The sequence below is a fragment of the Vigna angularis genome, chromosome 8 (assembly GCF_016808095.1).
Source record: "Vigna angularis cultivar LongXiaoDou No.4 chromosome 8, ASM1680809v1, whole genome shotgun sequence".
Lineage (NCBI taxonomy): Eukaryota > Viridiplantae > Streptophyta > Magnoliopsida > Fabales > Fabaceae > Vigna > Vigna angularis.
Genome location: NC_068977.1, coordinates 35,395,899 through 35,411,934, shown reverse-complemented (window position 1 = coordinate 35,411,934; position 16,036 = coordinate 35,395,899). Strand labels below are relative to the sequence as shown.

Here is a 16,036-nt window from a genome sequence, read left to right as displayed (position 1 = left end):
AATTGAATACTGTACATTTATAAATGTTAATAGACCTGTTCCCTTTTTTGCATTAAATACACATCCTTCATTCTTCCTCAACTCCTCAAATATTTATGCGTTTTTGTTGTTGTTGAAGGAGCAATATTATTAGAATAATTTTTATTTTTCCCTTTTTTTTATTCTTCTAAATAATTAAAAAATTTACTCTTCTTTATTGCTTTCTTCATTTTTTATTTATTATTATTTTTAATAAATAAATTTTAAAAATAATTATAAAAAGTTAGTGTATAAAACGAGGTTTATACTCGATAAATTTGTCTTATTTTAGTAAATATAAAATTTCTAGCACACATTATTGTATATAGGACATATACATATCAAATGTGAGATTATATACTTAGAAAATCTGATAACAAATAATATAATAGGTCAACAAAAAATAAATTTTAATAAGATAGACTTCAGACGACTTTGATACTATTTTACAAAATGAATTTTAAGTCTAACTCAATATCACAAAATTAAGTTATAGAATTATATTCACTTATATATTATATATTACTCCAACAATAAATATATTTTATAATCTAATTTTGTTGTGGTTGAAGCTATTTGTTTGAATGAGTGTATGAAAGTGATTTAATTTAAAATATTTTCAACTAAATAAGGTACCCTAGCATTTATTTCATTTATTAATCTATGAGTGCATATGCTTGAGCATAACACAAACTTATAAATGGGAATCAATAGTGTAACCTTATGTTAGGGAATAAAAAAATGTTCCAAATTGTTCCTAAAACAAGTGTTAAAAATAAACATTGATGAGCAAAGTTTATTTGTGAACTTAGACAATGTTTTAACTATTTATATGTTGATGTTTAGTTGGTGATAAATGAATAAAGACCATAGAAAAAAAGACTAGAAAAAGAAAAAGGAAGAAGAAGAAAACAATAAATTGGTTGTTATTCAAAGAAAGGAAAGGTGGAAAAGGAAATGAAGATTGAAAATACAATGAGAAAAAATAATTGTATGTTTAAAGTTTATTTTTCATATTAATTTAGAATTTTGTCCCATAGTTCAAATATTCCCATAAGTTTTATATATCCTTTTTACATCTCTCATTTACTTTAATTACATTAGAGTATATTTTTTTAATGATAGAAATTTGATTTTATATTTTAAAATGTGAGGGTTCGATGGGCCCAAAAACATGTAGTACAATTAGTAATTAATGCAAACAGGGCATTTATGGAATTAGTCTTGTCAATTACGATTCCTTAGAATGTACACTCTACGGACTATAGTACAACCCACACATTATTTCGAACCCTATTTTCTTTTTATATAAAAATATATTTATATCATTTCAATATTTTTCAAAAATCAATTTGAAACGACAAAATACAGTTTTAGGTATCTGAACCAACCAAGCTCTATAATCTATTTATTTCCTTTCATAAAATTGACACCTTTTTGCCTTCAATGTTTGCACTGGTGACAAAAAAGCCTTGTGTTGGACTTTCAGCATGTCAAGCAAAGCCTTTGTCTTCCTGCACCCCATAATTTCAAGCAGCACCGACGTGCTGCAGTGAGTAGAGTATTTAAGTTTTCTTTTTCTACTAATATAAAACGCAGTTAGTAATAACGTGGGTGCATAAATAAAAAGCCCACTATAAAATCTGTTAAAGGCCCGCCCAGTGATGCGCATGATAGTAGCGGTTAACAAGATCCTTACACACACAAAAACTATTTTGTTCTAATATTTTTTTTTATTTTATCACGAATTTTCTTAATTTTATTGAATCAGACATTAATTCAATTTAATATATACCATTTAATCAGACATTAATTTTTTATTTTATCAGAAATACCATTTAACACACAAAAAATTAAACTTGTTAAACTAAAAAAAGTATATACATTCATTTTTATAAATTTGATAACTAAAATATATAAAAATTTGAGACATGAACGGATTCAAATTTCACTTCTAAGAAATTAGAAACATATTTAATCTTAACATATTTTTTAAGAATATCTTATCATTCGAAGCATGGTATAACTATTTTGATATTCATATTTTTCTGACATTCCTTAATTCTTTTTACCATTATACAGATATTTTAATATCAATAACTTTTCAATGCATAGTGCAGCTTAAGTTCATAAGCCTTATGACATAATGAAAACATCAGAAATAACTTTCTGCAATTACTTTATCCAGTACATCATTTCTACAGTTTTTCAAGCTGATTTCTACAAATTTTCAAGAAACTTATTCACATCAATGATATCATCACCTGGGTCTGATCTGAGAAAGCCTATTGTTCCATACTGCGTGAAGAATCATGTGAAACAAGTCATACTTAACAGGAACTTTGTGCCACAGAAAGTGCTGCCGAACCTTCTTCACTCCCAAATGCAGTGCAAGGTACTTCTCTTCTGAGATTGAGAGAAGCATGTTTCTGAGACTAGGAATATCCTTCTCAAGAACAAAAACAGAAAAAGCTTCCCAATTCAATACCTCAAAGAAAGGAGGCACATAGTTATCTGATATGATGACAGGCACACACTCAGAAAAAATGGCCTCAATGATTCTTGGTGTATGAACTTCATGACCTCTAGCACATATGCAGTACTTGCTGCTATTCATGTATTCCATATACAACTTTTTACCTTCCAAATCTCGTGGCATTGGACCAAAAATTTTCATGTCAGGTTCTTTATTCTTCCAGTGTTTTAGCAGGATTGGACGGAGATAGCCATGCATGTTTCCTGCAAAAAAGGCCAGAATAGACCTTTCTGAAGGAGGTTTTCCTATAAATTCTCTTAGTGGATTCATCACAGAGTGTATGTAGGTGACAGGTAGAGTAGTGTCCTTCCCTATTTGGAAGCCTTTAGCAGCATTGGAATTACAGAGAGACCTTATACAACCTTTCATTGGTTGCCTTGTGATTTGTGAGGCCTGCATTGTGTTCATCATCACACTATGTTAACATTGCAGAAAATTCAAGCTGCATCATATATCCAAGTTCAGCAACATGAAGAAATATAATAACTTGGGGACATTGTCTCCTTTCACTAGATACATAAGCCCTATGTGGATCATTTTCAAACAAAGTTCTTCCATGACTATGTTATAGGTTTTCTAGCATGAGAAAGTTCTTCCATGACTTAGCAGACCAAGTATTCAACAACTATGAGCATTGGCATTACTCTATTGGCTTAAGGTTTTAAGGTTTAAGGTGATATCCTGGTCTTTTGTATGGGTTAGTTCACAAAACCTTACCGTGGTATCAGAGTTTGGAACACGACTCATTGGTGTTGAATCTCCTTAATGGCTTTACTCAAAAAACCTCATGTTATATTATTGTTTGCTTTTAAGAATTTTTCTAAAAGGATGCCAATCTTAAAAGAGAATTATACCAGCACTATGGTGTAAAAATGTTACAATAATACTAATAAAAGTGATGCATTAAAAGCTCACCCAATCATGACAAGCAACAAGAAAATGGTCAGCTCCATCAGTTCTATTCCAGAAACGATATTTTCCTGCAATTAACTCCACATATTTCTCAAGGTATTGCTCCATCTGCTTCTGGTTAGGAAGAGTAGCTCTTAGTATTTGTGAACTGAATGGTAGGTAAAACAAATGAGCTTTCCGGGGATCCTTCACACTGAACCTTTTATTTCCTTCCATCAATTTCATAAACCAACCCTCTGAGGCATAAATTCCTCTCATCTTAGGTTGATGAAATATAGGTTTTGCTCCCTCCCTATAGACAAAAACTTTGAGCTTGCGCTCCATCAGAGCATAACTCCTGAACAACAAATTCATAAATGTGCTTCAGTATAGACCGAGCTTAACTATATAAGAAATTAACATAACTTTCTACTCAAAACCTTAAAGACAATAAATTAATGGATCTTGAATCTTATATAATATTATACTTTCTCATTTCTACAAATGTGGAACTTAGATTCATTCTTAGAATTCTAACAATAACCTAAAGGATATAAAAAGAGCAAGAGGGTGACATGAGAATACAAGAACAAAAGTAAAAGACTCTAACACAATGCTCAACAATTAACATAAAAGAATTGCAAGGATACCTTGAAAACTTGGAAACATTAAGGAAAACAGGTGCATAAAGTTCTGAAGAATTTGATATGACACGGGCATTTTCAATCTCTAGTTTTGCAGAAAACAGTTCCCTGTCCGGTCTAGAAGACCACCTTGGCCTCTGTCATCAATAACGTAACACATGAAAATTAGGATCCATAAAGATTCCACGCTGGCTCAAATTGGAACCAAAAAGCTGAAATCCATACCATAGAAGCAGAATTAAAACTCTGAAGCAATGAGCTCATATGTGTCATTGAAGTTGGCCACACCAACTTACTCCTGTTTGATGAGGCATCCATCTTAGGTTCCAACAGTTGTGGTTCCATTTCCACACTCTCTATTCTACTGGCAGTGGAATGTTCTTTTCCAACAAGAAACTCATCAGACATGCCAAAACCAGCATCTAGAATTTTAATGTCCTCAGAAAGAATCTCTTGTGATGCAAATTGCACATTATGTTGAATATTGTGGTTGTCATCCACAAGTGCATACTTAGGTCTTTTTTGAGTGAAACCTTCTATTGCATCCTCATGAATTCCCACTTTGAAACCCTTATTGGGGAGGTGTCCCTCTCTTGAATTTTTCCCCCTATTAGATTCCAATTCATGGTCCAAATCAGCTTCTTTCTCAGAAGCATATTCTTCTGAATGAGAGGCAAAAGTGAGATTAACCATGACATTGTTTGCTGTGGATCTATACACACCCTCGTTTTCTGAATTCTCAGAAATGGAAACTGCAACTGGGAATGCCCCTGAGCTCCCATCAGCATCCAACATAGATTTATACGTTGTCCAACAACATTGGAAAACAACTATCACAACAACGAGCACGCCAACAATTAACAACCTTCTAATTGTCATCAGACGCAACTTCATAGCTACAACAGAGAAACCCGCTTCATGCAAAACTCAAGAGGGTAACTTCCCCAGAAACTGAATCAAATGCAAGCACAGCAGCAACATATTTCGAAGAAATCTTCCGTACTAGTTACAAAGACTTCAACTTTGGAAACTTAACCAAACACCCTTTAAACATAAAACACTGGAAAAAGGAAAATCTAGGAACATTACCTTAAAAGCCATGCCATTTCAACGGGTTCTTATTTGTGTTGATCAGAAACAGCAGAATATAATATACCCTTACCAGTGCAAATAACTACGCTGTTGCCACTGCCAAACGAAAGAATGACATCGTTTTGTCTCATTGCCGAAAATATGAAAAAAATTTGTCTTGAAAACAAGAGTTGATTTTTAGAAGAAAAGAACGAACATAGGATAATGTTGGTCTCCTGGAAGTCTCACATCGGTTTGGATTTTATTTTTATATAGTTGAACTTATGTTAAGTCCAATCTAACATTTACATGGTTTCTCTTCTTGTAAATTACACTTATCATTACTTAATATAAGATTTTTAATACACTTTTTTCAAAATATATATATATATATATATATTATCATTTCCATTACCGACTTACAAAAAGAAAACTCTCCTACCAAACTTGTCAACGAAAGCCATTGAGATCAGTGTGACAATAACAAGTTAAGTTTAAATTCATTTCTATAAAATTTATATAAAATTACTTACTATTGTTTTTTATCATAATTTTTTACGATTTTGAAATAAAAAAAGTAATGTTTTAATTTCTTTTAGATTTTTTTTATTATGATAGTACCTTAAATCGTAAATTTTAAATTTAATTCTATTTCACAAAAATCAGTTTATAGTATAAATGTAATATAAATTAATTCATCTTCTCCAACATCAATCTTCCTTTGTGAATTCTGTTGTGTTCCACAAGACTTTGGGTGTCTCATAATGTCATAAACATCCTCCAATGTTAAATTGTACATAATTTAGATTTATGATTCTCATTTTTTTTAATTTGATACCTTAAATACTTTATTCATGTTCTATTTTAATAAATTTTGTGATTATGAAATTAGAAATCCATTGACTTTATTGTTTGTGCAATAACAAAATCAAAAGTATATTCCAACTAGGAATAATAATAGATTGAGTTAGTTACTCACAGTATTTACCAACTATTCGATCTAAAAAAAATTATCTTTTACTTATTTTTGTTATAAGTTGAATATCCTTTTAAAAATTATCTCTCAATATTTTTATACTCGTAGATATTTATAAATACACGTAAATATTTAAAAAAGATATTTATAAATTAAAAAAATATATAAAAAAATAAAAATTTAATTTTAATTAAATTTAATCTAATAAAATATAAATCATTTTTATTTTATTTAAATTTAATTTAATAAAATATAATCTTTTAAAATTTCTTTTTTAACAATGGATACTTGCTTATACTACACATCCTATCTATTTATAAATATATATTAAAATACATAATAGATATATGTGAATACTTACGTGAATTTAACATGCTTATTCGAGGAAACAAACAATTTTGTAATTTTAATTTCACTTAGTTAGTTTTATTAGTGTATTGTTTCTAAGAGATATTATTCAATTTTTTGTGTAATTCTTTATTGAAGGAACCTTTTTTGTGAAAAAGAAAAAAAAACAATTTTTTAGTCAATGTTGAGATTAGAGTTGTAAGGGTAATTAAATGGTGGGTTCTGATGTTATTAGTACCATGAATAACAAGAAGACCACTCGTATTCTCAATGTTTTCAACTATTTTATTATTTTTTTTAATTTATTCTACCTATTGTTTGCATTGTTTTCGATTATTTTTATGGTGGACTTTTAATAGTCTAGTGTATTCTAATTTGTTTGTTTAATTTCATATAATAGCTCTGTATTAAAATAATTGATTCAATTGTTGAATATTTTAGTGTCAATTCAATAATTATATACACCAATACGATATTTGTAAATATAATTTTATACTCAATATTTACTTATATTTCAAAATATATATTTATGAATTAAATTTAACTTTTTCAAAATATTTAAGTTGCTAAAAATTTAATAAATAACTACACAAACTTGGTTTATTCCATAAAATTTTCCATTTATATATTGACAATCTTCCATTACTTTCAATATGCATTGATAGTTTTATTTGATACACATCTTATGTCCACTGGGTTGTAAATCATATTTCTTCAGTCAAAGTATACTGTGTTTTGTTGTGAAATCTCATAAAATTTGTAGATTAGTGAAAATAATAATAATAATAATAATAATAGTAGTAGTAATTTATTATATGATAATAATAAAATAATTTCATTAATATTACATTAATTTTTTTTATAACATTATTCCTTTTGACTGATTTAAAACAATTCCATTTATATACTAACTATTTCCTTATGTAATTGTATTCTACATTATATAACCTTTTTCTTTACATTTCTCAAACCCTTTTTAGCTTGACTTTTGTATATCTTGTTTCGGTAAAGGAAATTTTATACAATGGATTTTAACTTGCAAATCTTTCTTGCAGTTTTTTTATGGTTTTTTTTTTATTTCAAAATTTGGTCTACATAAATTTTAAGCAACTGTGCTATATTATTTCCTTGGATTAATTGAAAAATACACATAATTAATTTATGTATTCTCAACAAATTTTTTTCTCACTATACATATATAACTTAATGCTTTTCATTATTAAAAGACAATTTTAGAAATGCATAATAACATTTTCACATTCTTTTGTTAATTAATAATACTATTTAATTATAATAAAAATAAGTTTAAAATCATTAGTAATATGAGAAAACAAAATGTATTTTTTTTTAAATTTTCAAAGAGTAATAAATGCATGTGTGTGTATGACTTTTGTTTAAAATTTTCAAAGAGTAAAGTTGGATGGTTTTATTATTTGTAAGAGGGTAGAGATAAAAAAATAAAAATACATTTTTCGTTCACATTTTTTTTTTTAATTAGGAACTACTGATAATAATAGTGGAATTATCCAACTATATATAGAGATAAAATTATATTCATAACTAAAACCAAGTGTAAGTCGTATTTAACTTTATATTTACTACTGTATTATATATAATTAAATGCGTTATACTTTCATTATGTTAATTTGTATTATATTGCATTATGTATCGATACTGTCATATTAACTCGTAATAAATATCTTTTAGTCAATGCTAAAATCAATAAATAATGTACATAGTGTAATAGCTAAAATAAAAAATGTAATATAATAAATCGAAAAAATAAAGGAAAATATAAAAGTAAATAAACATGTCTCATCTACATTATGAAATAATTACTTATTGTAACATCCCAAAAATATAACAAATATATATTATGGTAGTCCACAATTCTGATATAGGAGAACAGTTAGGAGTCAAACTTGCAGCTAAAGTCTTAATAATTACAGTCATCCCAAAAATGATTATAATTTAAAACTTTAAACACCCATAAGAGTATTTCAAGATAGCATAACTTAACTAAGAAATCCTAACAAACTAAGCTGCAACATCAACACCATCCAGAGCCTGCTCCAGGGGTACCTCATCCACCTCTGCTCACATCCAAGTGGATGATCATTGCAACAGAAACACGACACAAACAAATGACAAACACAAGAAGAAGGGTGAGCTAGATATACAAAAATCATGTTATACAATCACATACAATAAGCAATTAGAGACAGATATACTAGACTACACAAACATAACTTGTTGCACTTGACACTTGACTCGTCCGGACTTAAAATGATTACCGAGCTATGGCGGGTTATGCACTCGTGGTGGCTTATGAAACTTGGGTTCCCCACCCTACCACACTCACGAGGTTAGCCTGTTCCGGGCCTTGAGGCATACTGGAAGCCCCCAAGACCAAGACCTCCTACTACTCCTCACCACATGGTTCAATCCTCTCTACTTGAGAATGAAAGACCATTGGAGCGTCAGGATAACCCCCAAGACTGAGCTTCCCTGTAGATCATTCTAAACACTAGGGCACTACCATGAATCTTCTCCTTGAAGATCATGGAATTACGTCCAATGACATAGGGCACCACCATGTATCCTCCCTTTGAGGTCCATGGAATTATGTCCATTAACCATACTGTTACACTTACGCCAATCATAACTTTGTTTCATACATACTTCCAAATTATCATTCACATACAATACAACATACTTTCAATCATGTAGCAAAATCAAGCCACCCAAATCAGTTATATAGACATACATACATCTTGGCGGTCAAACAACATCAAACAACTCAAACAGATGAGGAAAAATGTGAAACTCACTACACCAGGTCGCACAGCGCACCAAGGTGCAAGGCAAGACAGCAAAAATTCGCACAGCGCACCACCCTTGGTGCGCTGAGCGAATTTTCCTGACGGGGGGAGTGTTTTTCAGCTAAAATTCGCATAGCGCACCACCCTTGATGCGCTGGGCGAATTTTCCTGACAAGGGGACAACTAAAATTTGCATAGCGTACCAAGTTTGTGCGTTATGCTAAACTTAAAATTCTAATACAAATTATCACACCCTAAACTCTCGCATAGCGCCCCAAATTCGCTATTGGAATTAATTTAGCCTTTTCTCAGGCAACCCCAGTCGCACGGCGCCCGGATTCGCTATGCGAATCACCAAACAGAGAGCAACCCTCTCTAGCCATTCGCACAGCGCACCAACTCGCTGTGCGAATGATCAAGCAGAGAGAACCTCTCTATTAGGGCTGGGCAGAATTAACTTAAAATACTTAAACTATAGTTAATTTATACTTTTTTAAACTTAAAAAACTAATAATACAGTTAACTAAAAACTAATTAACTAATTAATGGTACAGTTTAAAAATACTAAACTATTTTATATTAAGTACAGTTAACTGCAGTGCAGTTTAGGTTTATACATCCTTTCCCAATCACAGCTTCATTTTGCTTTCTGCCTTACATCTCACTCGATGCTGCTGTTGAAGGTTGCCGTTGTTGAAGGCTGCCATCGAGGTTACCGCTGGTGAAGGTTCGCCACCGTCGAAGGTTCGCCACCGTCGAAGGTTCGCCACCGTCGAAGGTTCACCGTCGTCGAAGGTTCACCGTCGTTGAAGGTTCTCCGCCGTTGAAGGTTCGCCGTCGTCGGAGGCTCACCACTGTCGAAGGTTTTGCCGCACTCTGCCGTCGCCGAACTGTCGAAGGTTCTACCACCATCGTCGAACACTTCTGAGAACACTTCTCCTAAGGTTCTCTTGTAGCTTTCCCTTCTTCACTGTTTGGCAAATGCTGTTTGTTTGAGGTTTGAGTCAGTAGTTCTTTCTTTCTCTCTCAGAGTGTTTGGTTGGAATTTTTATATTACAGGTTTGATGATTCTAGTAAACGTGTACATCGATGCTTGTTGATTCTATTTGAATATTTCGTCATTGCATTCACAATGCAGTTTGATATTGATTCAATGAAGGCACAATAGAAAAGTAACATCCAATGTTTTCAAACACTTAATTAGCACAACCTTCACTTTTCTTTATCTCTGTTTTCTGATTACATCGTACCACTTACCATGTTTACTTATTTTTATCTTTTTCATAAGTGTCAAACTGCATTTTCAATGTCCAAAATCATTTTAGAAAACAAATAAGGACAAAAGTCATGTGATTTTCATTAAAATTTTTTGTTGTATTCTCCTATTAAATTGGATTTTACCAAAAGCACTTTAAAGAATTACATCTTTCTCTAAATAGAAAAAACAAAATTAGCCTTGTAGTAGCCCTTTTATTCTCTTACACAATGAGGTTGAAACTATTGATTTTTGGCTAAGAACAGAAGGTGGGATAGTTGAGGGCGTTGTTGTTTAATGCTTCTGGCTAGAAATACTTAGGATACAAGTTTTTGTGACTGAATAATAACAAAATCAAACGAAAATGCAGATGAGTTCTTAGAGGGAATCTGCAGAATTATGAGGTTCTGAAACGAATTTATATAAAAGAGAGTTCTTTATTTAAAGTGATTATCGGTGACAAAGTTTTAAAATGAAACACGCACTCAATTTCAGATGGTACTTTAAAGTTGAACTAAAAATGTAGAGTTGATGATGTTTGAAAATATGAAGCACTGTAGTACAAAAAAGGCTCTCAAGTATGAAGTAAATATCAAGTATGAAGTAAGCTTAATTAATACATGTTCTTCATCGGCTAAAGCTTATATATAAATTATATAAATTATACATTGTTTTTCCTCTAATTATGAATTCTAATAATGTATTTGCCATCTCTTGTAACATTGTTTTTCTGCTTTATTTCTGTAAGCTGTTGGCCAAGTCAAAATATAATTTTGTAATGTTTTTTTTTCTCTGTAGAGTATATCCTCTGCACAGGCTAAACGATTCACAAAATTCAGGGAAAGGAAAGGGCTTATTGAGAAAGATGTGGTAAGCTAGTGGAATAGATTTTAAATTTGAATGACTATAAATGAACAAATAAAAGATGCTACTGATATACTGTTGAAGGTGAGAACTGATAGATCGATCCTTTCAAATATTCTACGAGATATACTGTTGACCTATTCATTTTACAACTTTGATCTTGGTTATTGCCAGGTAACTATGTCGTGCATTTTGGACTTAATTTTAATTGCTGTGAATATTATATATATGGAATATATAAATGATGTACTCCTCTTACTTTAAGAACTAGTTTTTTGGATTCAGTAAGGTAAAACTCAAATTTTTAAGAGCTAAACTTATCTGCACTGAACCATCATGCATCTGTTATCAGTAATTTAATTGAAAAACTAATAATAGCTAATAGCCCCTGTACTATTTTTTTAGCTAATAATATGCAAATTTTAGAAGACCCTTGTGAAGATATAAATTTATTCAATATAGGAAAGATCCTTTTGTCAAATGGAGATTTAGATTCCATACTTAAGTCCATTACATACAATAATTAGAATAACAGTAGCAGTGTTTGTTGTTGTTTAGGTTACATAACATGTTACAAAGCTATATCATCATCATTTAGATTTTTTCAGATCCTATATCATCATCATCATTTACAAAGCTACCATGTATTGACTACTGTTGATTAATATTACTATATATCCTAACTTTGTTTGTGCATGTTTTCATTCTACACAGTTTGGTTTGAAAAGGATTATGTGCTGGAGTTTAAGTTACATTGATTGAATTCAGTTACATTGATTGAATTTGGATGATGGCACATATCATGAATCAGGATCGTTTCACTTATTGGTGTGTATAGCTCCTTTGGACCCGTTGTAGCTCTCTCCTGGTAGTTGAAATTCTGTCCAGAAAATTTCTCCTCTCAACAGTTTCCAAGATGTCACAGCTAGTATTGTTTTCCTTTGGCCATGACTAGGGACACTCTTTTATTTGTATCTTCTATATGTCATTTTAGAAATGTCTCATAAATTTTGGAGAGACAACTTCGAAGATCTTGCTAGTGTTTCATAATTGCAATCTTCAATTTCTTCATTTCTTGATGATGTAAGCTGTCTTTTGGAACAGATACTTCAGAACTTGTTTTTCTCCCTTCTATGTTTGTTGCTGCATTTCTTTTTTGCACTTTTTGTCAGTTGAATGGGTGCGGGGAGTGCATTCTACAGTATGCATATTAGAATAAAGTGAATTCTTGTACACATTTGGTATGCCAATAGTTTTTTACTCTATAAATATAAATTCTTATGGATCTTAACATATTCATAGAAGATTATCTTAATTCTTGAGTAATGAACTATAGGAATATCAAACTATTCAAAGTTTTTATCAGGATGAAGTGTTGAATCTTATGTTTATTTTGGAGCAATGCACATTTCATTATAATTTTTTTGAACTTTCTGTTTATTTTCAGAGCAAAAGAAACAAAAAGTTTCTGAAATAAAGACTGGAATTGATGAAGCTGAAGTTTTGGTACTTCTTTTTCTTCTGCATTGGAAAGCTGTATTTATTTTCTCTGTAGTCTGGTTCAGATGGTTTATTTAATGAATCTGTAGATTCGAAAAATGGACCTCGAGGCAAGAAGTTTGCAGCCAAACGTCAAGGGTGTGCTTCTTGCTAAGTTGCGGGAGTATAAATCAGATCTAAACAATCTTCTCATGTTTAATTTACAGGATGAAGTGCAGTTTTATTAATACAATTTTACTAGTTAGTGCTATAGTTGTTAGTGTTGTATAGTTAGTGCAGTTCTTGGTTAAAATTAGTATAATTTAGTTCAAAATTAGTATAGTTAGTAGTTTAGTTCAGTTTATAGTGTAGTTTAGTACAATTAAGTATAGTTCAGTTCGGTACAGTTTAATAAAACAAAAACAATTTAGTTCAGTTTTTCTGAACTATTTTTTAGTGCAGTTTAGTTTTTCTGAACTAGTTTTTAGTTTAATACAGTTTTTAGTAGTGCAGTGCAGTTTAGTTTGATTTGCCCAGCCCTACTCTCTATACGAGGACTCGCTATGCGAAAACATTCGCTTAGCGAGTCTGCATAATCTGCAGAACGTAAGTTTTGCTAAATTATGCAACTCACACACCCCTTACCATTTCTAATCATTTTTCCCAACATCTAACACCTCTAATTTATATTTTATACTTAATTAAACTTGTCTAGATGATCTAAAACCTTACTACTACCATACTAAAGTAATTACAACTCAAATTCAACTCTAAAACGTAAATTTCCACCACTTAGGGACCCAAATTCGATTCAACCATTTTGCACTTGTTTTTATCAGTTTGATGACTCTAACAAGTCACAAATAACCTCCCTATATTGTCCCAACAGAATACAAAAGCCCTAGACCCTTAACTCTCAAATTCACTATCCCACTTCCTCTCAAAGTGACCTAAGAACTATATAAACTCAAAATTTCCTATCCAACCAAGGTTATACAGACTTCACACTTCACTCACTTCCAATTGATCAATTATAACCATTCCAAACCCATCCAAATCAATTCCAAACATCACAACACAGTTTCATAACATATGAACAATACGTACCATTTCATACACTCAAAACTTAACATATAATCCAAACAGCAGAATATTACAGATTTCATCACACATGCACACCATACAATAAAAATCAAAGAATGTCTAGCTCTCCTTACCTTGTGGTTACAGTACAGCTCACAACAATAGCAAGGCTTTGATAGCTACACAACCAGCACCCAACAAGACCCTACAATCCACTGAAGTGGGGACAACACAACTCTTAGAGCTAGAATGGACAGAAAATCGAAATGGGGCACCACCAGTTGCATGCAACCAGTAGAGTTGCATGCCCTAGGTTCAAGAAAAGTGGAGGAATTGACTTACCCGTCCAAATTAGAATTTCAATCGGATGAAAGGGAAGCTCTCAACTCCGTGAACGAGAGCACACCACCTATTTGAAATTTCAACGGTGGAAAATGGTGGAAAAGTAGAGAGAAGTCTGTTGAGACTTCGGCAAGTGTACCGAATCGTTCAAGTAATAAAACCGGTAAGACCGGGTATCGTTTCCCAAGAGACTCGTGTCCTAGACAATCGTATAATATCTAACTAATTTAGACTAAAGAATGATTCCATGTTTTTGTGATTTTCATGCAATTGAATTAAAGATAAAACATAAAGGATAAAAGTGATCTTTGATAACGCAAACACTTAGGAAATGAAAGATTAGAAATGATATGGAATGGTAATGTTGGAGGTTGATTTCACCTACTTCACTCTTATGTACAGAAAATCACTTCCTCTTCATTAATTAGCCAATGTCAATCTTCTAATTTACTCAAACCCAATCCCTTGGTAGAGAGAGCCTAGACTTACTTCTTAAACTCCAATCCCTTGGAAAACCTAACAAGTTCATCCGCTTTAAGAATTGAGATTCAAGACAACCAAAGGTCCTAGTTCTATCCCTAGATACAATTTCCTTTAGGTGTTTAATCCAGTTCTAGATTCACCCAATATTTCCCAATATCAAGCAAACCCTAAAATCATGATATGGTTGAATTACTCATACAAGCTTTAAGTAGAGGAATTAAAAACTAACAATCAATGAAAGAGGCATATAATCATTCAAAACAACTGTAATTACATAAGAGATCCGTGGTTACATCAATCCCCAACAAGAATGAAACTAGCTCTCCATGAATGGAGAGCTTGAGCTTACAACAATGGTGGAAATAGAAGAAGGAGGAGGACCCAAGGATGAAGAAGGGCTGTTCCCACAGCTCCTAGCTCGCCTCTGGACGCTCCAATTGAGAGAATTTGTGTCTGGGATGCCAAAGATATCAAAGTCCTTCTAATTTGGGGTTAAATAAACCCAATCTGCCAAATCAGCAGCAGGCGCGCTTGAGACCGCGCTCCAGCGCGCGAAAACAGGAAAAAGGGCGCTCCAGCGCCCTTTTGTAGGGGGCGCTCCAGCTAGCTCCAGTCCTGGTGCAGATCCCGCTCCAGCGCCCATGGAAAAAGGGCGCTCTAGCTAACTTTTTTCCAGATTCTGGTTCTTCATATTTTTGCTGTTTTTGCTGTTTTCTTGTTTTCTCTGGTTCCAGCACTCTTCATTTGATGCAGAGACTTCTTCCAACTAATTAACTTGTATAAATAAAGGGGTTAATGATCAATTTATCTAATTAAAGCTTAAGATGAAACCACTTCTTAAACTAAATGAAAACTAGGATTTACAAGGTAAAAAGGATGAGAAAGAGTTGATATTTTCTCTAATTCAATACTGAATTCATAGCAAAATATGCCACTATCAAAGTCAGAGCAAGAAGAGGAGAATGGAACTGAGTTTAGAGAGAGAAAGAGTAACTGGAAAATGAGTTCAGAGTTGGAGAATGAAGGAATCCCTTCTAAGGTCATGGTGCCTTTGGCCCTTTGGGCTTGGCTGCCTCAGAAAATAAGGTCCCATAACCCATACAGTTTTCGAGGACCTTACACTTATGGGCAAAACTGAAATACAATATAAGTTATAAGAAGTTAAATACTTGAGATATCTTGTAAAAAAAGACTGCAAGTTGATAAAAAAAACAACAATTATAT

The 16,036-nt window shown here is 32.0% G+C and overlaps 1 protein-coding gene and 1 long non-coding RNA gene across 3 annotated transcripts; one reads left to right on the top strand and one right to left on the bottom strand.

Moving 5' to 3' along the window:
• Positions 1 to 2,162: 2,162 nt before the first annotated feature.
• LOC108344761 (probable glycosyltransferase At3g07620) lies at positions 2,163 to 5,427 on the bottom strand. Of its 2 annotated transcripts, XM_052867578.1 has the most exons (5): positions 4,315 to 5,427; positions 4,096 to 4,226; positions 3,470 to 3,803; positions 2,507 to 2,947; positions 2,163 to 2,424 (listed from the first exon to the last, which is right to left on the bottom strand). In XM_052867578.1, the coding sequence occupies exons 1-5, from the start codon at positions 4,981 to 4,983 to the stop codon at positions 2,392 to 2,394; spliced, it is 1,608 nt and encodes a 535-aa protein (XP_052723538.1). In that variant the 5' UTR covers positions 4,984 to 5,427; the 3' UTR covers positions 2,163 to 2,391. The 2 variants fall into 2 exon arrangements, with proteins under 2 accessions (XP_052723538.1, XP_017438737.1); XM_017583248.2 differs by having other exon boundaries at positions 2,163 to 2,947; positions 4,315 to 5,424.
• A 5,963-nt stretch (positions 5,428 to 11,390) lies between these two features.
• LOC128193626 (uncharacterized) lies at positions 11,391 to 12,926 on the top strand. Its single transcript, XR_008244999.1, has 3 exons — positions 11,391 to 11,431; positions 11,510 to 11,599; positions 12,873 to 12,926. It is a non-coding gene; the product is annotated as an uncharacterized LOC128193626 (long non-coding RNA).
• The last annotated feature ends 3,110 nt before the right edge of the window (positions 12,927 to 16,036 follow it).